Source organism: Carassius carassius, chromosome 13 (assembly GCF_963082965.1).
Source record: "Carassius carassius chromosome 13, fCarCar2.1, whole genome shotgun sequence".
NCBI classification, from domain to species: domain Eukaryota; kingdom Metazoa; phylum Chordata; class Actinopteri; order Cypriniformes; family Cyprinidae; genus Carassius; species Carassius carassius.
This window is the reverse complement of record NC_081767.1, coordinates 29,663,689-29,688,600: the sequence shown is the minus strand read 5'-3', so window position 1 is coordinate 29,688,600 and position 24,912 is coordinate 29,663,689. Positions and strand designations below refer to the sequence as shown.

General features: G+C 38.2%; 1 protein-coding gene across 2 annotated transcripts in view; it reads left to right on the top strand.

Annotated features, from left to right (window-relative positions):
- The window catches only part of LOC132156302 (semaphorin-3E-like), a 58,615-nt gene extending 34,745 nt beyond the window's left edge, over positions 1 to 23,870 (top strand). For both annotated transcript variants that reach the window (XM_059565248.1, XM_059565247.1), the window contains exons 6-17: positions 5,073 to 5,189; positions 7,456 to 7,598; positions 8,151 to 8,265; positions 11,164 to 11,233; positions 11,346 to 11,490; positions 12,970 to 13,192; positions 13,707 to 13,798; positions 13,894 to 13,935; positions 14,292 to 14,458; positions 15,370 to 15,437; positions 20,507 to 20,634; positions 21,810 to 23,870. In XM_059565248.1, coding sequence (XP_059421231.1) covers positions 5,073 to 5,189; positions 7,456 to 7,598; positions 8,151 to 8,265; positions 11,164 to 11,233; positions 11,346 to 11,490; positions 12,970 to 13,192; positions 13,707 to 13,798; positions 13,894 to 13,935; positions 14,292 to 14,458; positions 15,370 to 15,437; positions 20,507 to 20,634; positions 21,810 to 22,259 — 1,760 coding nt within the window. In that variant the 3' untranslated portion in view covers positions 22,260 to 23,870. The remainder of the gene's footprint in view (positions 1 to 5,072; positions 5,190 to 7,455; positions 7,599 to 8,150; positions 8,266 to 11,163; positions 11,234 to 11,345; positions 11,491 to 12,969; positions 13,193 to 13,706; positions 13,799 to 13,893; positions 13,936 to 14,291; positions 14,459 to 15,369; positions 15,438 to 20,506; positions 20,635 to 21,809) is intronic.
- Positions 23,871 to 24,912: the final 1,042 nt, after the last annotated feature.

Genomic DNA, 24,912 nt, shown 5'->3' with positions numbered 1-24,912 from the left:
TTATGACACACACTGCTGAAAGAGTATGGAATTACATTTGCTTCAATAAAAATGAACGAAACTTTATAAAACTGAACGTAACTTTTTCAGAAACTATCGAAAATATGCCATTACAAAAGAAGAAAAGCACAATGAAAATGAAAAAAAAAATTAACACAGTTGCACAAATGTAACAGGCTCTTCAAATATGCTTCATTTTTGTTCATGTTTTTCAAAGATTAGTTTTCGCTGATCGTGGATTCTGAATGCATTGCCACAGATTTCGCTTTTGCTTCGTAGTTTTTCGTTTGGAGTTTTGACACAAACCTCTCGTGGGGGCGGGGTTAACAATGATCTACTCTGATTGGATAGTGAGCTTTTGATGGACAGGTGCTCTCTGACCGGGAAGTACAGGCGCCACCCAGTGGCGCCAGAGAGTGGCGCGCATATTGAAAGCTCTCGTGGTGATTTGTATTACTAAATCATAGCTGCCAACTCTCACGCATTCAGCGTGAGACTCACGCAATTCTCACGCTCTCACGCCACACCCCCATATTCTCACGCAGACTCGTGCAGCAGTGAGGAAACAAATTGCGCCGCATAATCTCGCAAAGCAACTCTCAATTCAAATTGTGAACGCTGGCAGGTCAGTGGGTTACAGGTCGCTTCTTGTCTCCGTCCAGTTTAGGCTAGTAACTAATAGGCCTATGCGGTTATATACTGCAGTTTATATAGAATTAAGTTAGCATTAGCAGAGTTGTTTGTTGCAACAGCACTGAGCAGTTATTTTACATAACTTTATAATAAAAAACTGTATCTGGACACATAGGCGCCGATTTATGTTTTTCTCCGTGGGTGCTCAAGGGCGCACGCCATTTAAAAAATAAAAAAAATAGACTAGGCTATTCAAAAAATATTGCATTTCAGAACCTTAGGCTAATGGACAGCGGCCGATACAAACAAACACAACAGCGTCACTTCTCAAAAATACAAACAGGATTGGAGATGAAAAGTTTAACTGACACGTAACCGCTAATGCGTTCAGCTTCTTGGGAAATTAATGTTTTGTAAATATTGATTAAAAAACTATTGCAAAGGACAGCGTTTCCATTAACCGATTGTTGCGACTAAAATAATGAGTTTCTGGGATGTCTACCTCATTTATGTTTCGAGGTTTCTTTTGATAGTGGCATGGCTTTTCTTTGAGGTTTCGAATCCATTATTCATATAGGCTAAAAAAATATTTTTTTATTTTATGTATTTAACAAAGAACTCGTATTCTGTCCAAAAGTAGGCTACTTTTGTGTCCATTAGTTTTTCCTCTTTTAAACCGTACATAGGCCTATACTTGAACAGAAAAATGTTCCCATTTAAACCCTGTTACGAACTTTAAGGAGTCTACGGAATGTACCGTAACATTTACATATTAACGTAGCTACTGCTGGGTATGAAATGAGGTGGAAGAACATGACAGACAAAACTTTGAAAGAGAAAAAATACTGGACGTTTATTCACAAAAAGCCAAAGCCACTAGATCCAGTAAAATAACAATAATAATGTGCGCTATGTACAAGGTGAAAATGTAAACAAACAAACAATAAAATGGGAAAAGAACGAAAGCGGCGCCAAAGGAAAGAACAAAATATAAGAAAACAATCCTTAATCTAAACCTAATCTAACCAAAGCAAAATGTAGAAAATAAACCGAAATCTTCAGTGCATCCGCCCGGCACCTTAACTAAACTGTCTAACAAAAACAGAAATACAATGTGTGGCGCTCACTTCTTACCTAGTGTGTCTATACAATATGTACAGTGTATATCGCGATATACTGACCTGCGTTCTCTTCCCTCTGTACTACCAGCTGTTACTCAAGGTCTCATAGCGAACGAATAACTCTTAGTCTGATTAATGATTAGTGATTACGGAAAGCAATAAATGATTACATACTCGCACGGCACTGTATAGTGGGGGATGGGACGTTTTCAGAAACGCTGTGATTGGTGGATAGGATATGGAACATGCATGCGACTGGTTATGTCACTGTCACTGACAACAACATAACCAATCACAGTGTGGCAGACGCTTCATAGCGCCAACTGCAATGTTTAATTTTAAATAAATGTAGCCTACTGGCAGTCTGGCACTGGCACACGTGGGTGCTCGGTATTTTCCGTGGGTGCTCGAGCCCCGGAGCACCCACGGTATCGGCGCCTATGTCTGGACATGCCTAGTAATGTTAGGGCTGTTAAAAAAAAAAAAAAAGATTTTCGAATATTCGTCAAATTTTAAATAAAAATCCACATTTTTAGGTGTGCATTAGGGAGGCTGCTTTAAGGCCCTGCCCGGGTATACTTCACATTCCAAGCTTTCCAAAGGTGGATGAGCTCGACACGCAGTACCACTTCTGTCTCATCATTCACCTCGTGCATGCACTGTTGTACGTCTCATAAATTGCCTGCACACGGGCGGGGTGTGCAGCTGTCCGCGAGCCCTCTTGATGATGAAAATGACATATTGCAGCGTGGATGCGGACGGCCCAAGTATATTTTGACCTTTATCAGTGCAGCTCGAGATGCGATGACAATGTAAGTTTCATTGCATTATAATTTTCTTTTTAGCCTTTCCAGTTAAAGCCACTAGATGCAGTGCTGCAGCGACGTTCTTTCAAAATATTGCGGAAAAAAAGAACAACAATGTGGAGAAGACGTTGTTTACATCAAAACCTAAATCAAGCTGTTCACCTAGAACACATTTCGCACACTCGTGTCTCTCACAAGAGAGTCGGATATTTAGAAAGCCATGTAAAATTAAAATTAACTTTTTAAAAACTTATCTCGTGAATTTATGGTGGGTTTTTCCCATCCCACTGCATCTCATGTTTTTAAATGTAAAATGGACTCTGTGATTGGCTTTCCGTACTCTGTATTAAACTATGCATGTATACATGATGCTGTTTTGTTTATAGTTGTTTAAGCAACTTAATTATAATTGGTTTATAAACATTTTTTTTTAAATATCATTCACTTAATAGTCATGTATTCTAATGCATTTATTAAATGTGCATTAGTAATATTTTGCTCGATGTGCCCTCTTGTGGCATCAGGATAGAAGCAAAAAGCTTCTCTTCACCCTAACTGAAATTATGCATTTTAAATTCAAATATAATTAGAATTGTGATAATATAGAATTAAAAATTCGAAATTAGTTTTTCAGCCATTTTGACAGCCCTAATGTAGTAAATGTTAATTATTGTTATCTAAGAACAGAATGTCAAGTCAACGGCATCCCATATTAAAATGATTTTATTTATATCAATCAAAACTCATCAATCATGTCCAGATATTTGATATTTGGTGGTGTCAGTATGGATAAATTTGAATTTTCTGTTATAGGATGTTATCTAAAGTGTCAGGGACAGGCAAGAAAAGAACGCTTGTATCAGCCGTCCACACTTCTACTAATGCAAGGATTTTGTGTTTGTATTTTTTTCCATACCAAGCATAAGCCCCTCTCCCATAACAAAGCCACGCCCCCAGAATCTCACTCTAAGCTGAACTCAAAAGTTGGCAGCCCTGCTAAATATGTAAATAATATTTGACCTTCGATCGTCTCAGTCTGTAAAGATGAGCTCTTGTCCTTCAAGGCAGCTTGAAGTAAGCTTGTGTTACTGAATGACAATAATTACCTGCAACAACTGTTGCACATTAAAAATTGTAACATTAAAAACTTGTATCGATGTTATTGGTTACTTCAGTAACACAAGCTTACTTCAAGCTGCCATGGAGAACAAGCGGAGGAGGAAGATGACGCCGCTCCGTGTCTCCTCCTGAGAGCTCATCTTTACAGATTGAGATGATCGAAAGTCAAATATTATTTACATATTTAGTAATACAAGGCACGACGTATTGCATACAAATCACCACGAGATTTTTTTTTCTCTTTCTTCAAATTCTAACAGTCCTTATAGCTTTCTTATTAGTAGATACTGAGATGACATCCAAATGGTTTTCCATTTCTTTTAGAAAAACAGAGAAGACAGGTTTACAGTTGGAGAATTTGCATTTGTGAATGTGAAATTTGTTTAGGAAAAATTTTTTAATTTATAACAAAACTGATATTTTCGTTTGTGGGGTCAGAGTCATAATACCCAAATATAATGTCTTTCATATGTACTGAGAAGCCTGGCAAAATATTACACTTGACCAACACACCAATGTCATCCCAAAGTTTCTGAGTGTAGTGACATGAGCAAAATAAGCATACAGTTTAAAATAAATGTCTTTCACTTTGTCTGTGAAAAATAATTTTTGGGGTAGAGACCAGATTTAATCACCGCGAGAGCTTTCAATATGCGCGGCGTGCGCCACTGATTGACGTCTGTACTTCCCGGCCAGAGAGCACCTGTCCATCAAAAGCTCACTATCCAATCAGAGTAGATCATTGTTAACCCCGCCCCCACGAGAGGTTTGTGTCAAAACACCAAACGAAAAACTGCGAAGCAAAAGCGAAATCTGTGGCAATGCATTCAGAATCCACGATCAGCGAAAACGAATCTTTGAAAAACATGAACAAAAATGAAGCATATTTGAAGAGCCTGTTACGTGTGTGCAACTGAGTTCATTTTTTTTTCATTTTCATTGTGTTTTTCTTCTTTTGTAATGGCATATGTTTGATAGTCTCTGAAAAAGTTAGGTTCAGTTTTATAAAGTTACGTTCATTATTATTGAAACAAATGTAATTCCATACAAGAGAGACAGTTCTTTACAGTGTCAGCAGTGCCACCTAGTGCTATCTCAATATATAACAAACACAATACCAGATATACCTGTTATGCATTAAGTGTTCAAGGATGCAAAGTTTGTCATTAAATGTCGATATACTATTGTTTAATGCTATATGAAATATGAAATCAAAACACCACTGAACTGATTTAAGTTCATAGATTGAAACTGAATAAATAAATAACTGCTTAATTTAAATACTTGACAAAAACACTTCAGCTTTACAGTATAAAATCCAATAAGCATCTCTCTCTCTCTCTCTCTCTCTCTCTCTCTCTCTCTCTCTCTCCAAATCATGTTTGATTGACAGGTGGGGAGTTGTTTGTTGGCTTGTACACTGATTATTGGGAGAATGATGCCGCTCTATATCGTCTAGGCAACCACAGCTTCATTAGGACTGAAGTGGGTGACAGAAAGCAGCTGAATGGTAAGAAAAAACTGTTGAAAATACAAGCACTTTGTGCTGTAATGCTTCCTGGTGTGCTTAATATATATATAAATATATTAGCTTAACCAGCAACACTTCTGGTTGACAAACTTTGAAACTGGAGCTTGCCAACCTACAAACCACACATCAATTGAACTACAGTGAAGCTAGCAGTTATTCACACCAGGGGTTTTTAAATAACATGGACCCCCCCCCCCCCCCAATTTGATTATTTGATTAAGTTTGAAATGCAGCTATATATTTTCATATATAATTACCCAATTTGTACTGTGAAAATTTATGTAATGAGCATGCATAAAACATTATTTGGAAATTGTATTACATTGAAAGGAATATTACATTGCATTACTATGTTTTTTCGTCTCCTTATAGTACTGTACTGTTAGCTGTATCATTTATTTTATCAATTTTAATTAGTTATTTGAATATTTATTTATTTGACATATGTTTTATTATTTATAACAAATGTCTCTATAAACATAATTTACATTAAAGCTATTTAAAATGGAAATTATCTTTTTTTTGTGAGGCCTTTATTTGTTTAAAAAATCTTTTTAAGTAAGCAGAGAGGATTTTTTTTATGTTGACATACTAATCACTTATAACACTTAATAAAACAATTTTATGCTAAAAGTATAGCTACTGGATACAAACAATCGTACACTTAAATGTGTGTACATAGAATCAAATAGAACAATAAAAAAGATTGATGTACAGGCTATCCTGTGTGTGGTTTAGAGAGGCCTGCGGCATCCTGCTGTGAGCCAGTTTAATGCTTCCCTTTGCTGTATGTCTTCTCCTGTAGCTGTACGGGAGATCTGGCCTTCAGCCCAGACCGATACGACTGTGAGGGTGATGATTTTACCATGAGTATCACTGTAGCAAGGCTTGTGGCCTCATTGTGGGTGCAGTTAACACATCAGCTCCAAGCCAAGTGTGACTAAAGATATATTCACAATGACATACTACAATACTATTATTGTTACTATTTTTGCTATTCTGTATGCATACTGTGAATAGATGATCTTCAACAATTGCCAGAATGTGCATTTTAGAGCAGATAGTTTTGGATTTTAAGTTATGATTGGATAATGCGTGATTCAAGCTTTTGTATTCATTCTGAAAATAGCCTGAGTGTGTGTAGAGTAGACTGTGTGTCAGACAGATGTTAAGTCTGTGTTAAGATTACAGTGTTGTCTCACGTGTGATTCCAACCCCTGCTGTGATGCATTAATCATACAGAGAAACTGAGTGCTAGGTTTTTGACACATACCATCCATCTCTCTAACATCCATTCAGACATAACAAACCACGGTTAAATACCATCACATCCTTAGGTCATCTGCTCGATATCATGCGAGTGCATAATGACTCATGAAGCGCTGGAGATATAATCCCACTCACATTCACTGCACAAAGCTGTAGCGGCCTTCGACATGCAGATCACACTGTATAAGATAGTGGGTTTATTCATATTAGATTACATATAGCAAATGCATTTTGCACATTGCACAAATGACAGATGTACAGTGGAGATCAAAATTAGAGAACATGCTACAATTTACTAAATTCCAAACTTCTAAAAAAGGAGAAGGGCAGTTTTTAAGCATGTTTCATACATTAATGTATTCTGAAGCACAGTATAAAAAACTTATGTGAGATATATATATTAAAAAAAAAATATATATATATATATATATATACTTTTTTTTTTTTTAATCTAAAATAGAAAAACACTTACAAATGCCTCCAAGTTATTGGTGTTAATCTGCAATTTAATGCATCCTTGCTAAATATATGTTTTGTAAATGGTGGTGTATAAATATTGAGAAGCAACAAACAGTTTTCAATGTTAATAGTAAGAATCATTATTAACAATTGAGCACCGAAAATAATTGATAAATTGATCGTTTTCACAAAAATATTAAGCAGTGTTACAGTTGTAATAATAAATGCTTTCTGAGCAGCAATTTTAGCATATCAAACTGATTTCTGAAGGATCATGTGACACTGGAGACTGGGGTAATGATGCTGAAAATGCGGATTTGCCATCAGAGAAAAAAATAACTAATTAAAATGGAAAAGTTTTATTTTAAATTGTAAAAAATATTTCATATTAAATAAACTGAACCTTGGTGGGCACAAGACGATTCTTTCAGAAACATATATATATATATATATATACACAAGTGTATGTTTCTATGTAATTCTAACCATATATTTTTGTATTTCTTTTTTCTACTAGAGCCCAAGTTTGTTGGTTCGGCAGTGATCCCTGACAATGATGATCCTGCTGATGATAAGGTCTACTACTTCTTCACGGAACAAGTGGCCAACATGGAGGGTGGAAAAAAAACAGTTTACACCAGAGTGGCCAGAGTCTGTGCGGTACGGCACATAAATACCAAAAACATGCTTGTTTAGATCAAATTAGTTTTTTTTATTATTTTTATTTAAAGGATGTAATTTAATGCTTAGAAGAAACGTTCACTTAGCTTTCCTCTTTATCTCGGTAGCATCCTTGTCAGCTGATGCAGGAAACTAATTTTTTACCAGTTTTCTTTCCATAAATGCCAATGACCTCAACACTTATTGTGTGGCTTCATCATGGCTATCCAGTGACGTCAAAAGCAACAGACAGGGAAACTACAGTATAAGCAACTTCTATCAAAACATTATAATGTAATGAAATGCTTGCAAAAATATATATGAAACTTTTTTTTTAACGGTTTTCAATGAAGAACGATACTTTTTTTTCCCCAGAGTGGTGCAAATTTTGCACCATAACAGTGTTGACCAGTAGGGGATTCATTTCTGAAGTAAACCAGCCAAGCACTGGCCAATTACTTTTTGTCTTTGTCAAAATCTTTTGCTGCAAGACAGCACCTCCCATATGGGTCAGGTGAAATTAAGTGTCTTTTTATCTATTCCTGCTGTCAGAATGACCAGGGTGGTCAGAGGATGCTGGTAAACAGATGGAGCTCTTTCCTGAAGACTCGTTTGATCTGCTCAGTGGCTGGACCCAACGGCATTGATACACACTTTGATGAGCTTGGTAGGGGACATACTACTTTCTGTCTTCCTCTCCAGTGGTCTTTTTCAGGCCTGTCTCAAACCATGAAAGTATTTCACCTTCTACGTCATCATGGGATTGGAATTTGTGCCGATAATTGCCATTTCTAATGATAATGCAAGATATGGGATGAAACCTAATTTGTTTACTTTCACTCCACTTGAAAACTCCGTAGCCTTGTTTAAGATATGGAGAACATATTACACTGGTAATTCAGTACTAGGATTAAAATTGTGTTTTTGATGTGTACTGTAAGTATTTTGAACATGTCAGAATAATCTAGTTCTGTAGTGCAAGGGATTGTGTGAGATATTAGCCCAAGTTTGAACATATACATGATTGAAATATGCTTGCACTTACACATACAGATAAAATTACATTTATGCATTTGGCACATACATTTAACCAAAGCGACATACATTGCATTCAAGGTTTTAAATTTCCTTCTTTCCCTGGAAATCAAACACATGATCTTGACATTGCTAGTGCCTTGCTCTGCTGTTTGAGAATGATGTTTGTGATGCAGTACCGTAATATTGCTTACTATATAGAGAAGATAGTATGCAACTTTTGATTTAGCTCGTGTTGGTAATATAAAGAGAAAGTCACTGTTATGCTCTGAGCTGTATCTGTAGTCTGTCAACATAGGGATGCTTAACTGAAATGGCCACAATAGCACAAAAAAGAAAGGAAAAACAGCATTTTAAGCTTCAGATGAACAGTTTCTTCCAGCTCAGTGATTCTATTCATCAGATGCCTCAGAGCAAAACTGCTGTTAAGTCAGTTTTTACTTTTCATATTTTCATAGAGATTTCATCAGGTATTCATCCATCCATCTGTCCATCCAGATGAATTTGTAATAGATCTCCATGTATTCACTGTATAAGCCAGCTGTGTGAATTGAAAATCCAAATCTGTTTCACCAGCTGTGCTGTTTAAACATCATCAAACTTTATAATTTTGGAGGAACTCTCTGATAGGCCCTTTGACTTTCAAATGAAAGCTCATTTGTTTCTGCACTGACATCTTATTAAACATCTGTTCCAAAGATGTAAAGTGCAAGATGGAACTATGTTCATTTGGCATTGTCATTTTTGGTGCTTTGTTGATGTTGATGTAAAAATCTAATAAGTAACATTTTGAAAAAAAAAATCTATATATATATATATACAACCCGAATTCCGGAAAAGTTGGGACGTTTTTTAAATTTTAATAAAATGAAAACTAAAAGACTTTCAAATCACATGAGCCAATATTTTATTCACAATAGAACATAGATAACATAGCAAATGTTTAAACTGAGAAAGTTTACAATTTTATGCACAAAATGAGCTCATTTCAATTTTGATTTCTGCTACAGGTCTCAAAATAGTTGGGACGGGGCATGTTTACCATGGTGTAGCATCTCCTTTTCTTTTCAAAACAGTTTGAAGACGTCTGGGCATTGAGGCTATGAGTTGCTGGAGTTTTGCTGTTGGAATTGGGTCCCATTCTTGCCTTATATAGATTTCCAGTTGCTGAAGAGTTCGTGGTCGTCTTTGACGTATTTTTCGTATAATGATGCGCCAAATGTTCTCTATAGGTGAAAGATCTGGACTGCAGGCAGGCCAGGTTAGCACCCGGACTCTTCTACGATGAAGCCATGCTGTTGTTATAGCTGCAGTATGTGGTTTTGCATTGTCCTGCTGAAATAAACAAGGCCTTCCCTGAAATAGACGTTGTTTGGAGGGAAGCATATGTTGCTCTAAAACCTTTATATACCTTTCAGCATTCACAGAGCCTTCCAAAACATGCAAGCTGCCCATACCGTATGCACTTATGCACCCCCATACCATCAGAGATGCTGTCTTTTGAACTGAACGCTCATAACATGCTGGAAGGTCTCCCTCCTCTTTAGCCCGGAGGACACGGCGTCCGTGATTTCCAACAAGAATGTCAAATTTGGACTCGTCTGACCATAAAACACTATTCCACTTTGAAATAGTCCATTTTAAATGAGCCTTGGCCCACAGGACACGACGGCGCTTCTGGACCATGTTCACATATGGCTTCCTTTTTGCATGATAGAGCTTTAGTTGGCATCTGCTGATGGCACGGCGGATTGTGTTTACCGACAGTGGTTTCTGAAAGTATTCCTGGGCCCATTTAGTAATGTCATTGACACAATCATGCCGATGAGTGATGCAGTGTCGTCTGAGAGCCCGAAGACCACGGGCATCCAATAAAGGTCTCCGGCCTTGTCCCTTACGCACAGAGATTTCTCCAGTTTCTCTGAATCTTTTGATGATGTTATGCACTGTAGATGATGAGATTTGCAAAGCCTTTGCAATTTGACGTTGAGGAACATTGTTTTTAAAGTTTTCCACAATTTTTTTACGCAGTCTTTCACAGATTGGAGAGCCTCTGCCCATCTTTACTTCTGAGAGACTCTGCTTCTCTAAGACAAAGCTTTTATAGCTAATCATGTTACAGACCTGATATCAATTAACTTAATTAATCACTAGATGTTCTCCCAGCTGAATCTTTTCAAAACTGCTTGCTTTTTTAGCCATTTGTTGCCCCCGTGCCAACTTTTTTGAGACCTGTAGCAGGCATTAAATTTTAAATGAGCTAATTAAGTGGATAAAAGTGTAAAATTTCTCAGTTTAAACATTTGCTACGTTATCTATGTTCTATTGTGAATAAAATATTGGCTCATGTGATTTGAAATTCCTTTAGTTTTCATTTAAGTAAAATTTAAAAAACGTCCCAACTTTTCCGGAATTCGGGTTGTATATATATATATATATATATATATATATATATATATTTTTTTTTTTTTTTTTTTTTTTTTTAAATAAAGAATAAACAAAAAAGTAAAGTAAGTATCTGTCATTTTAGAGGATGTGTTCGTGCTACGGAAGAAAGATGAGAAACATCCAGAGATCTTTGGTCTGTTTAGCACCACCAGGTGGGTGAGGTCACATGTGTCAGAGAACAGAGCAATATACACTTACATATTCTCAGTTTATTTTGACTGACAGCTGCCTGGACGCTCATCTGCACCTGTTTTTTTCACTCAGTGCTGTGTTTAAAGGATACGCAGTGTGCATGTATAACATGGAAGACATCCGTGCAGCATTTAACAGGCCTTTTGCACACCGGGAACGGACTGACCACCACTGGAAAGTGTACAACGGCAGGGTCCCCTACCCACGACCTGGATCAGTGAGTAATTTTTGCTTGTATATTGGGTCCATCAGTCACTTTGTGTCATCATTTGTTATATCAGAAATCAAAGTGTATCTCTGACACACAGTGTTATTTGGAGGCCCACTTGAGTGAATGTAGAATTTTGGATTTCTTAGTTCTTCAGACACACAGAATCTCTCTCATGACAGATGAGTCTATTTTCAGCATGACTGTGCACATCACTATTCTCCTCGAGTGTGTCATGCCAATTCTTTAACGTTAATGCCTGAAGCCGAGCACGGAGGTATTGTGAAATCGAGGTGTTTAAATTCCCGTTGTCAGAATTATAATCATACCTGATTATTGTCCTTCTCTGGCTATTCATCTCCAGCTGAAAAAAAAAAGATTAAGATTGGTTTCCAATAGTTAGTAATGACCTGTTACTCGTCTCAATTGAGTCTCGTCTCATTTTGAAGAATCAGGGTATATCCATTGTTCACATCTCAGAATTTGTCTCAATTCTTCAATTTCCATGTGTGGTTATTTTTGGGAAAAGCATATGAAAAAAAGTATGTCTCTGAGAGCTGACCTTTCAAAAGGCAGTTTGGTAGATTTAGTTGTGCACCGCAGGATTTCTGATTAGACTATTTATGAGGCTTGAAAATACTGATTAACTAGACTATAAATGGATTAACAAAATTATGAGAAAATTCGAAATATATTCATTTGTGTTGTAAAGACAGACAAAAGACTTGAAGGCAATGACATGAGGGCAATTAAATTATTTTTTTGTGTGAACTTTACCTTTAAGAGGGAAGACCAAGAATGATGACTCTCCAAATCAGACATCTCCAAAGTTAGTTTGAGTTCTGCAAAGAGAGACATCAATGGTTTCAATAAAATATGAACATATAATCACACTGTTGTTGCATCAAAATGTGAAGTAAACAGGCAGGACACAACAGAAACATTAATAAAAAAATAAAAAATACATCAGTCTCAAAAGAATGAAGTTATCTTGTCACTGGATTTCAACATCTACAATAACAAACATTATTTTAGTCTTAGTAAAAATAAAGATAACGATGTAATTCTGATGTTTACTCGCCTTAAACCGTCTGTCCCTCTCTTCAGAAGAAGCTGAGAGCACCTCCTCCTCACACACAGTCAGAGATTCTCACACAAACAGCTTCTGTGTCTTTAACTCTCAGTGCAGACACAGTGAAGACACGAGCTCGACAAGTCTGAAATATTACATGCAAAACATACTTTTAACAATTACCACTTCAACAGCTGCTGGGTTAAAATCGAGACAAATTTTCAACCCAAACTTGGGTTAAAACAACTCAAAGTCCTACGCAGCGGTCTCAACCCAGCATTTGGGTTGAAAAGGCAACCCAGCTTTTTTTAGAGTGTATTCTCAGATCAGGAGGAACAAAATGAAAGACCTGAGAGTCTTTGGTGTCATGGCGAACTCAACCTGTATTCATATTTACAGATTTCTCTCTCTCACAGTGTGCCAGTAAAATAAATGGAGGCCAGTTTTCCAGTTCAAAGGAGTATCCGGATGAGGTCCTGCGTTTTGTGCGTTCCCATCCCCTCATGTTCCAGGTGGTGCAGCCCATTCACAGGCGGCCCATTCTGTTGGACACTGAAGGAGGACGTAAACTCACACAGCTGGCGGTGGACCAAGTGGAAGCTGAGGACGGACACTACAATGTTCTCTTCATAGGGACTGGTACTCAATTTTTGTACCTATATTTACTTGTACACTATGATTTGCAGAGTCATATGGGTTTTATGTAATGACTGTTGCTTTTGTCATGCTAAATATTTGCAGCAGCTTGTTTTATGTAACAATAACAATACACTATTTTCAAGGCCAACTATAGGCTATTGCATTTCTAGAAAATTATCATAATTTCCAGAAAACTACAAAGCAGCACAACTGTTCAACAATAATGAATAATATATATATATAGATAATAATTAGAAATTTTACTTCAGCATCTTATCTTAAATCAGCATAATAGAATAAGTTTCTGAAGGATCATGTGACACTTAAGATTGCAGCAATGCATGCAGTGCATCACAGGAATAAATTACATTCTGCATTCTGCTAATGTTTCACAACACTGTCCAATTACCGTTTTGATGATCACATAAGAGACTTCTTTCAAGAACATTACAAACATTAATATAAAATGTATTTTATCAGTGCATAATTCAGGTTGTCTTTCTCTTTAACTCAGATGATTCTGTAGTGTTAAAAATGATCACAATCTACAACAAAGAAGCCGACACAGTCGAAGAAGTTCTCCTGGAGGAATTGCAGGTTTTCAAGGTCATCAGAAGTCCTTTGGGTGACTTTTAATCTATATATTGAAACCATTTCATTTCCAACAATCTTCACACTAAACACTTTTCTTCTCATTCCAGGTCCCTGTTCCTATTACTGAGATCCTCATCTCTACTAAACGAGTAAGTCTTTGTCAGTTTGTCCTCACAGACACCTGGAGATGGTGGTATTGAGTAAACTTTTCATGCATGAGTTATCACTTTAATACCTATGGCAAATTCAGCATTTATAACAAGTCTAATGCTTCATAGTTAATTATTAATTCTTGCAGTCATTAGTAAACATTATGAATCAAATATGTGCATCTTTTGTTCTGTGTTATTACTGTATTATATTGAATTATTTAGAATGCACACAAATAATGGGCTATTCAGTAGAATGGTTTTATCTGCGTCATTATGCTAACGTGATGATTTGAAAATAATAGCATTCATCACCTGTAACAAAGCGGCTGACAGCAGTGTTTGTGTCTCCATAGCAACAGCTGTACGTGGGCTCTGAGCTGGGTGTAACACAGGTCCGTGTGCACCAGTGTGGGCTGTACGGTTCAGCCTGCGCCGACTGCTGCCTGGCCAGAGACCCCTACTGTGCGTGGGATGGGTTGACATGTTCCCGGTACTATCCTGCTGGGCTGTATACAAAAAGGTACCAACAATTTCATATAGATATATAGTAAATATATAGCTTATATTTAGTCAAGTCATATGTATTTGTATAGCACTTTTCATTGTACATACTGTATTGTTCAAAAGCAGCTTTAAGGAAATTAAGCCTTAAAGAGATGGTTCCCCCCAAAATATAAATTATTTACAATTGTCATTACATTATATGCCTCTTAACAGTTAAAGCTCTTTGAGTTTTATCAGTTTTGTACTGGTAGTGCATACAGTATACTGACAGTACTGAGATGGCAGATTGATTTTATAATAAGAAAAGTTGAGGCATCTTGACATTTGGAAAATATTATGTACTTTATTTCCATGTCTTGAATTGCAAAATTAGGTTTTTAAAGCATTTCATGATTAAGCAACTTTTTTTAGTCTTGCAGTTTTAGCTTGTGTATGTGCACCGTAATCTCGTTCACTTTGCAACACAGTGTTTCCATTTGTGAGCTCAGTGAACGGAGAGTGTGTGGGTTTTTGTGAGAGCTCTTTTGATGTTTCACTTAGCTGCAGGAAAGTGTGTGTGCTTGTGTGATTGGAGTGTATAGGAGCGAAGGCAGAGTGGGAGTGTTTCCCTAATCCCCACTCAAAGACCTGTCAGCTGTCTCAGTGTGGTCATCAGTTTGAGCTTGTTAACGATTGATGCTAACACCTCTCGCCCATATTAATACCCATCACAAGCTCACTTTGTATGCAAAGCCAGACAAGTCACGCACAATCGGCACCAAATGCCTGTCAGAGTCATTACTCAAATAGTACAGACAGTGAATTTCTGTTACCTCCCTGTGCTGTTAAACAACTTGGGCGGTAGGATGATATAATGACAACTGCAGGCATACAGGCGGGTTGTGTCTAGATTATATCAATGCCTAATTTTTCTCTTTTATTCTTTAGGCGCTTCCGACGGCAAGACATCCGCCATGGCAATGCAGTTCAGCAGTGCAATGGGCTTCAGCTTAGTGGTATGTTCTGGCAAGAGCTTGATCAATGGAGGATAGGATAGAGTCGTAGAAGCTTTAGAGGGGAAAAACGAGGCGGATGAGATCTGTGAAAGTTGAAGAGGTCAGAGTACAGTTAATGAGAGTCTCTGGCTCTTTATGCGCAGATGGTGCTTTTACTTTAGCAGACAGACATCACAGTATATTACAATAGAGTGTGGCAGTGATGGCCCAATTCCACAGCGGCCTTTGTTCCGGAAGTATTTTGCCCTTCATTTTTCTCCATAGGCATTGCAGTTTGAATCAAATCTACATCCAACATAAACTCTGATATTAAACATTACAATTAAATTCGATTTTTGGGGAAAAAGTCAAAACGTCTACATTTTTAATGATTGAATTGACATTGTTTATGTTGGGATGAACTTAGAGGTCAAAACTATAATATAACTGTAATATGAATCTGTTTGCCATAACGAAGTCATTGATTATAAGCACAGCATGTTTTATATATTTGGTGGTAAAATATTCAGATGTGTACTACTATCAAAAGTTTTCGGTCAGTACAATGTTTGCTAATGTTTATTTATAAAAGCACATTTAAAAATAACCAATGTTGAACAAAATGCTGTACAATATTAGAATAACTAGACATACAAGTTAAGATATATGGTAACACTTTCTATGAAGCCCGTATTTATAATACATTATAAGGATATTCTTAAGGCATTATAATGAATGCATAATGCATTATATATAAAAAAAAAAAAGCTTATATGTTGTATCATCTCCTGAATATTCATAATAACAGTTTTAATATATTATAATATTTACTTATTTGTGGTTATAGCTTTTAAGAGTATGATGTTCTATAACACAGTGAACACATTGAATCCACTTTTACAATGGATTATACTTCTCATAGTTATAATGTATTAGTCTCATATCTTGCCATTTTTCTGATGCTACTTAAAGCGGTCAAATAGCATTTATATGTAGTAATAATAATAATAATAATAATATATATTTTTTTCTCTCAAACAGCTATGAGATCAGATATCAGATCAGATGAATGTGTAATATGACACATTTGCTTTGAACTATTTTAATTGTAATGTCAGTTTGATTATTTTGATGGTACCCCTTAGACAGTTGTTGATAAGTAACTCTCCAACTACATGTCAACTAGCAGTCATTAGAGTATTAATATGCTACTGTAAATACATGCTAACACTTTATTTTGATGGTCAACCAACAGATAAACTGACTATAAGTGTCTTTGCAAGTACGTCAACTTATTCTACCATACTAGATTCTACCTGTCACGATTATTAGATGGAGTGCCCATGAACTTCATTAGAGGGCACTCCACTCAGGACCATTCCACCCATCAACCACCAGATGTCACTTGGACACTAGCACCTCTCATACTGTTGCACCACACCCGAACTACATTACCCATGAGTCACTGCATCACAATCACCCTGCCACACCTGCACCTCATTCATCAGCCAATTTCCTTGCCACACCTGCACCTCATTTACACACACACATAAAAGCAGCACATTCACTCTCACTCACTGCGAAGTCTTGTCTAGCAGTCTGACATTTCCGAGCGTTTTCCCTGTGTTTATTATTCCTTTGTTTTGACCTTTGGACAGTTTATTCCGACTCTGATTCTCCGCTGCCTGTCTCGATCCCTGCTTGTTTCTGATTACGATTCTGGTTATCCCTGACACACCTGACGCCATTCCTGATCTCTGCCTGTATGACCATTCTGTTTAATAAATGCTGCATATGGATCCGAACGCCTCCGACTCCTTGTTACAGAAGACTTCGCAAAACCAGGATCCAGCAGCTTTAAGGAGTAAATCCAGGTCAGCCATGAATCCAGTAAGCCAATTTATGCGTTTACGTCAGGGAATTAGGCCCATCGAGGACTATGTGAAGAACTTTATTGAGTTTGCCCATTTATCTATCATGGACGAGATGTGCCTGATGATATTTTTTCGTGGTGGCCTATCTGAGCCGCTTGGCTCACTCATGCCTTTGCATGATCCTCACTGGACTCTGCAGTATTATATTGATCTGGCACTCCAACTGAGCAGCTCTGCATATACTGTGGGTGTTGTGGAGGAGGAACACAGCACTTTTGCAGTATCCACCACTCCTGAGCCTTGTCCTGTTATGGCCGCCAGCCCAGCGCCTCTGCACAAGATGGCCGCCAGCCCAGAGCCTCTGCACAAGATGGTCTTCGCTGACCTTCCAGAGTCAGGGTTAGTTCCTGTTGGCCTTCCAGAGTCGAGTCAGTTGACCGTTGAATTTTCAGAGTCGAGTCAGGTTCCAGTGAACTCTCCAGAGTCGAGTCAGGTTCCAGTGAACTCTCCAGAGTCGAGTCAGGTTCCAGTGAACTCTCCAGAGTCGAGTCACCAACGATCTTCATGAGCAAAGTCGAGTCACCAACGATCTTCATGAGCAAAGTCAAGTCACCAACGATCTTCATGAGCAAAGTCAAGTCACCAACGATCTTCATGAGCAAAGTCAAGTCACCAACGATCTTCATGAGCAAAGTCAAGTCACCAACGATCTTCATGAGCAAAGTCAAGTCACCGTTGATCCTCAGGAACCAAGTCAAGTCACCGTTGATCCTCAGGAACCAAGTCAAGTCACAGTTGATCCTCAGGAACCAAGTCAAGTCACAGTTGATCCTCAGGAACCAAGTCAAGTCACAGTTGATCCTCAGGAACCAAGTCAAGTCACAGTTGATCCTCAGGAACCAAGTCAAGTCACAGTTGATCCTCAGGAACCAAGTCAAGTCACAGTTGATCCTCAGGAACCAAGTCAAGTCACCGTTGATCCTCAGGAACCAAGTCAAGTCACCAACGATCTTCATGGGCACAGTCAAGTCACAGCTGATCTTCATGAACCCAATCAAATCACCACAGATCTACCAGAGCCTCGTCACATCTCAGCCGAACTCCCAGAGCCTCGTCACATCTCAGAGCTCTCGTCCTATCCTGTCACGGCCAGGGAGGCCGTCAATGAGCTCTCATTCATTCCGGTCTGGGCTATGGAGACCATCCACCAACTCTCTGTCTGTCCTGTCATGGCCACGGAGGTTCTCCATGAACTAACCGCCTGCCCTGTAATGGCCAAGGAGGCCAGCTACCATCTCATCACGGCCACGGAGGCCGCTATTAACCTGTCAATGTTCTCTGTTTCAGTCCCACCTGAGCAGACTTGCGGTCCGGTGCCATCGACTCCACTGTGGTGGTCCTCTGCTTCGCCCTGGTGGGCTTCTGTCCCGTCTGCTCGGCTGTGGTGGTCCTCTGCTCCGCCCTGGTGGGCTTCTGTCCCGTCTGCTCGGCTGTGGTGGTCCTCTGCTCCGCCCTGGTGGGCTTCTGTCCCGTCTGCTCGGCTGTGGTGGTCCTCTGCACCGCCCTGGTGGGCTTCTGTCCCATCTGCTCTGCTGTGGTGGTCCTCTGCACCGCCCTGGTGGGCTTCTGTCCCGTCTTCTCAGCTCTGGTGGTCCTCTACTCCTCCCTGGTGGGCTCCAGCTCCACCTGCTCTGCCTTGGTGGACCCTTGTTCCAGATTTAGGCCCAAGGCGGGCTCCCGTTCCCGAGTTAAGCCCATGGCGGGCCCCTGTTTCCTATGCCAGGCCCAGGAAGGGCTCCTGTTTTCCTGAGTTAGGCCCAGGAAGGGCTCCAGTTCCACCTGCTCTGCCCCAGTCCACTGCACTTCCTCATGGAACTGGCCCTCCATCCCTCCCCCTGTTCCGCCTCCGCTCCACCGCCCTCCTAGTTTGTTTTGAGCATCTGGAAGCAGCTCCTTTGGGGGTGGGCTATGTCACGATTATTAGATGGAGTGCCCATGAACTTCATTAGAGGGCACTCCACTCAGGACCATTCCACCCATCAACCACCAGATGTCACTTGGACACTAGCACCTCTCATACTGTTGCACCACACCCGAACTACATTACCCATGAGTCACTGCATCACAATCACCCTGCCACACCTGCACCTCATTCATCAGCCAATTTCCTTGCCACACCTGCACCTCATTTACACACACACATAAAAGCAGCACATTCACTCTCACTCACTGCGAAGTCTTGTCTAGCAGTCTGACATTTCCGAGCGTTTTCCCTGTGTTTATTATTCCTGTGTTTTGACCTTTTGGACTGTTTATTCCGACTCTGATTCTCCGCTGCCTGTCTCGATCCCTGCTTGTTTCTGATTACGATTCTGGTTATCCCTGACACACCTGACGCCATTCCTGATCTCTGCCTGTATGACCATTCTGTTTAATAAATGCTGCATATGGATCCGAACGCCTCCGACTCCTTGTTACACTACCATTCTTGAGCATATTAATACTCTAATGAGAGTTAGTTGGCATGTAGTTGCAAAGTTGCTTATAGTCGATTGATTAAGGGGACCATGAAAATAAAATGTAACCATATAAACCATTGCATTTTTTTGTTCAGTTGGAGTATTAAACTCACATCAATTAATTAACATTAGATACACAGAAACACTCAAATAACACATTATGCATTAAGCATTCATTATAATGCTTTAAGAATACCCTTATAATGTATTATAAATACGGGCTTCATAGAAAGTGTTACCAAATATATTTATGTATAATATACAACTGTGTTATGTATCATATATATATATATATACATATATATATATAAGGTAATAAATACTAATAAAAAAGATAATAAATAATAATAATAAAGACTTTTACATTTTTACAGAGCATTTCTATTTCAAAGAGTTCTCTGCCCTTCCACAACTGTACCATTGAGCTCCATTACAAAACATATTATAAAAGTCTCTATCGCTTGAATACTAACAGTGTCTGTTCACAAGATACTTGAGTATTCGGATTGTGTGTTTAGTTACCTACTGGAGTCTCCGCCATGAGCTAAATCTTTGGATTTCTTGCATGTGAGACTGTGTTTACTGAGAGCAATTAAAAATGAAAACACAATGTCAGCAGTTGACACAAGTTTGAATTCTGTTGCATCAATGTATTGGATTAGGCTGTTCAGTATGTGGTTGTGTGGGTGTGTTACAGAAGAACAAAGCATCTCAGAAAAGCTTGTATATGGTGTGGAGAACAATAGCACCCTACTGGAGTGCAGACCACGATCACTGCAGGCATCTGTAACATGGTACATTCAACATGGTGTGGACATGGAGGAGGTACAGACGCATGCATCTAGAACATACGGACTTTTATTGTTTTAAATGAAATGTATTTCTTGTATTATGTTATGTTATGTTATAAAACTAACCTAACCTCTAATTCTATTTATTTTTTATAATTATAGAAAGAAAAAATGCTAAATTAATTTATTATAAAATAAATATTTTTTCCTCCATAATATATAATTGTATTATTACACTACATTACATTACATAACAGTTACCTGATCCCTAACACTTAGAGAAATTTTATGATCACGTGTGTGTGTGTGTGTGTGTGTGTGTGTGTGTGTGTGGGTTATTCCATAATCATAAAAATTAAAACATATTAAGATTTATTTTCATCATATTTAATCAAATAATGAGCAGAGTATACTTGGATAATATAGAACTCTTCTCTCATGGTCAGCCTCAGAAATGATTTCATCACAAGCAATGGTCTGAACTCCTGCTGAGAGAGGGTTGTTAAATATAGATTAAAGCTTCATTTTACTATTCTGACAACAGGGAGGCTGGGTAATATAGCCCCCAGTGATTCAGTTCATCTCAAATAGAAAAGAATAATGTCACTCTGACCATCTCTGGGCACCAAGACATCTCTCTTGTGATGGTAAATTAGACTTTAAATAATAAGGAGAGCAACACTATTACGGAGAGCAACACTATTACAGTTGCTTTAACTTGAGGTTAGGTCTAAAAAAAATGCATTAAATTACTTTCATGTAAATTTGTGTCACCTGGGCTGGAATTGCTTACTTGGATTAGATAACAGAAAACCCAAAGGTTGTATTTTTTGACAACTGTAAAACTCCTTTCAGCCTGACTGATGGATGTCTCTGCACCAACAGGAGAGGTGTCAGTGAATAAATGGGAAAACAAAGTAACATGCTTTACTTATTTAAAAAAGTAACTCAGATATTGGGTTGTAAATTTAAAAGTAATGCGTTACTTTACTAGTTACTTGAAAAAAGCAATCTGATTATGTAGTTCGGGTTACTTGTAATGTGTTACCCCTCAACACTGCATATGCTTATATCGAAGGAGGCATGTGAGACTTGGAAATGGATTTTATGAACCTAGAATCCACCCAGAAAACTCTAGCATCCTAGCAAGCTAAGTACACAAATTCAATAATGTCCTTTGCATGTTGTTTCTCTCCTTCCCTCCCTCAGGTGAAAGGCGATGATCGTGTGATTCAAAGCCCCCATGGCCTGCTGCTCCTTAAATTGGCAAAGGGAGACACAGGAGTCTACGTGTGCCAGTCCACAGAGCACGACTTTGTCCAGACGGTGGTGCGTGTCACTTTGGAGGTGCTGGATGAGGCCAAAGTGGAGGGTTTATTGCATAAAGGGGAGGAAGGCGATTCTGCACACAGACCTCAACCCTGCCTCTTCCCCAGCTTGCCCTCCTCTCCATCCTCCTCAAAGCTCTGGTACAAGGATTTCATGCAGCTGATCGGCTACAACAACTTCCAGCAGATGGAGCAGTACTGTGAGAAGGTGTGGTGCGTGTCTGACAGGAAGAGGAAGAAACTCAAGGGAATGGCATCTAAATGGCAGTACACACCTGGGACAGAGCAGCAGGGGAGAGCACGGGCGCCTCGACACGTACAGGGACAGTAAAGACTGTTAGATGAGAGAACGAAACTTTTCAACCAATTCTCAGTGCAGGTGATCATATATAGACATTTTTATTATAAACAACAACAACAAAAAAAGAATAATTCGTAATGTCATTAATTCACAAGTCTTACTGTTTGGTAGTCAGTATGCCAGATATTTAAAGGTGCACCAAGTCATTTTTTTCATAGTATTAATAAATGTGTGAAAGCAAAGTGAAACCATTTACACAATGCAATGACACAAATATACTATGTCGCTGTATCATAATTTTTTTCTGATGATTTAAACACTCGATCAAAAATTTTGAGTCATTAAGATTCTTTTATAATGTGACACTGAAAACTGGAGTTATGGCTGAATAAATTACGTTTTAGAATATATTAAAATAGAAAACAGTTATTTTACATCGTTAAATAATTTAATATTAAAACACTTTAACTGTTATTAGTTTGGTCAAATAATTAAGAGGATTAAAATTATGCATTATGGAAACTAGACTTCTTTAAAGCGGTGTACTGTATGTTACACATTTTAGAAAATATAATGCATCACCTGGTTATTCCAAGCGTACAGAAAATTTGTACAATTTACATTTAGCATGCGTGCCACAAAAGTAGGAAGAGGAGTATGGTAGCATACTGTTCCAGACATATTTAATTATAATAACTTGGTGTACCTTTAAAATAGAAAGAAAGAAAGAAATGTGTAATCGATCTGAGTATTTATACAGGGCTCTTGTGTGACATTTGTCTTGCAAAGAAAATACTAAAGTTGCTTCTACGGGAACATGCAGTGCTACCTGACTGACTGGGCCATTAAAAGACAAGGGGTTCAAAGACCCTCTCAGGATGTAAAAGGCAACATTTCCTTTTGGACAGCTCTGAACAATGACACATGGCAGAGACCAGCTGTCCTCTTGTCAACGATGTGAGATTTCCTATGAATGACTTTTCCACTGTTGACAATTCAAGAGTTCCATTCAACTGAGGAAACATTTCCATTTCCATTTCTGTGAGCAGTTACTTGGCTTCAAAAACGCTCCTGAGAGAACTTACGCACACACTAAGTATATTTATCTGTATTTTCAGTATTATATAAATTATTCAAGTTGGTGTAATATTTGCTAGTGTTTTTTGTAGTGGTTTTAGATGTTCTAATAGTTTTAACTGGACATGAAATGCTGCATTTCAGCTGTGTATATAGGTTGATCGTAATGCATTTCTAGTGATCACACCTTCAAACATATATATATACAGTATATATATTTCTTGGTGAGTGTTTTAAGACATGCAATGATATTTTTGCTGTGAACTACTAAATTAGAAACAAATTAACAGTATATTTCAGTGAGGTCAACAGTTTTGCTATGTATTATGATGTTTTAAAGTGTGTTAAATCTTTTAATTGCTATGTGTTGTATAATAAATGGCATACATCCACACAGGGTTGAGGTTTAGCTGGTTAGCCTGGCTCTGTTAACCCCTGCAACATTGACCAGCTGTTGCTGAGATGAATGGGCATGCTAATGGACAACTTGCAGGTATCATTGACCTCCTTGTAATATACAATGCTGTTCAAAAGTTTGGGGTTGGTAAGATTATTATTTTTTTTTTTTTTAATTTTGAAAGAAGTCAAAAGCTGCCTTAATTGCATCAAAATACAGTAAAACAGTCATTTTATTTATTTTTTTTTATTTTATTTTTTTTTTCAGTTTAAATGCATTTTATTGCTCATCATTGCTCATGTCTTCAGTGTCACATGATCCTTCAGAAATCATGCTAATATGTTGATTTGCTGCTCAAGAAACATTTCCTATTAATATCGTTGTTGAAAACAGTTGTGGTGCTTCATATTTTTGTGGAATCTGTGAATTCAGAATCATTGATGAATAGAAAGTTCAAAAGAACAGCATTTATTTGAAAGAAATAAATCTTTTGTAGCATCGTTAATGCTTTTATTGTCAATTTTGATCATTTTACATTCACTTTTGTGTCCTTTATGAATTAAATGATTCATTACTTTCCAAAACAAAAATCTTATTTACCCCAAACTTCTGAATTGTATATTATGCAAATTACATTATATAATGTTTTCGTTTGAAATGAAACAGGTCCTATATCTTATGTCTTGCTGAAACCCAACTTTGGAGTTCAGGGTGATAATGATGGGAAGAACCATATTGTTTTTGACATGATGGATGGATGTGGTTTGTATTCATGTGTCACCACAGCCTTCACCTCTCTCCGGTCTCATGCGCTCCTTGTCACCTGAGTTCTAGGACTGCAATTCCCATCCTTCCCTTCTGCTATCATTAGTTTCCAGCCCTGTCTGGTTTTCTCATCAGCATCATCATATCCACCTGTTAATCATTATCCCCCCTTTATCTGGACTGCCTGGTTCTGTGTTTCTCTGTGAAGTGTTGTTTTACCACGCTGCATGTTGCTTTGTGCTACCTTAGTGTGTTATGCTCTGTGCATCCTTGGTTTGATACCTGCTTCAATAAAGTCCTGCAGATGGAATCCGACTGCCTCTACTTCGTCATTACAGAACACTTCACCACCACAGGATCCAGCAGACTTCCTGAGTCTTGCTTCCGAGGTTCATTCCCAGGCATCTGTGTTACTCACACACCAACAGCAGCTGACCAAGTTAA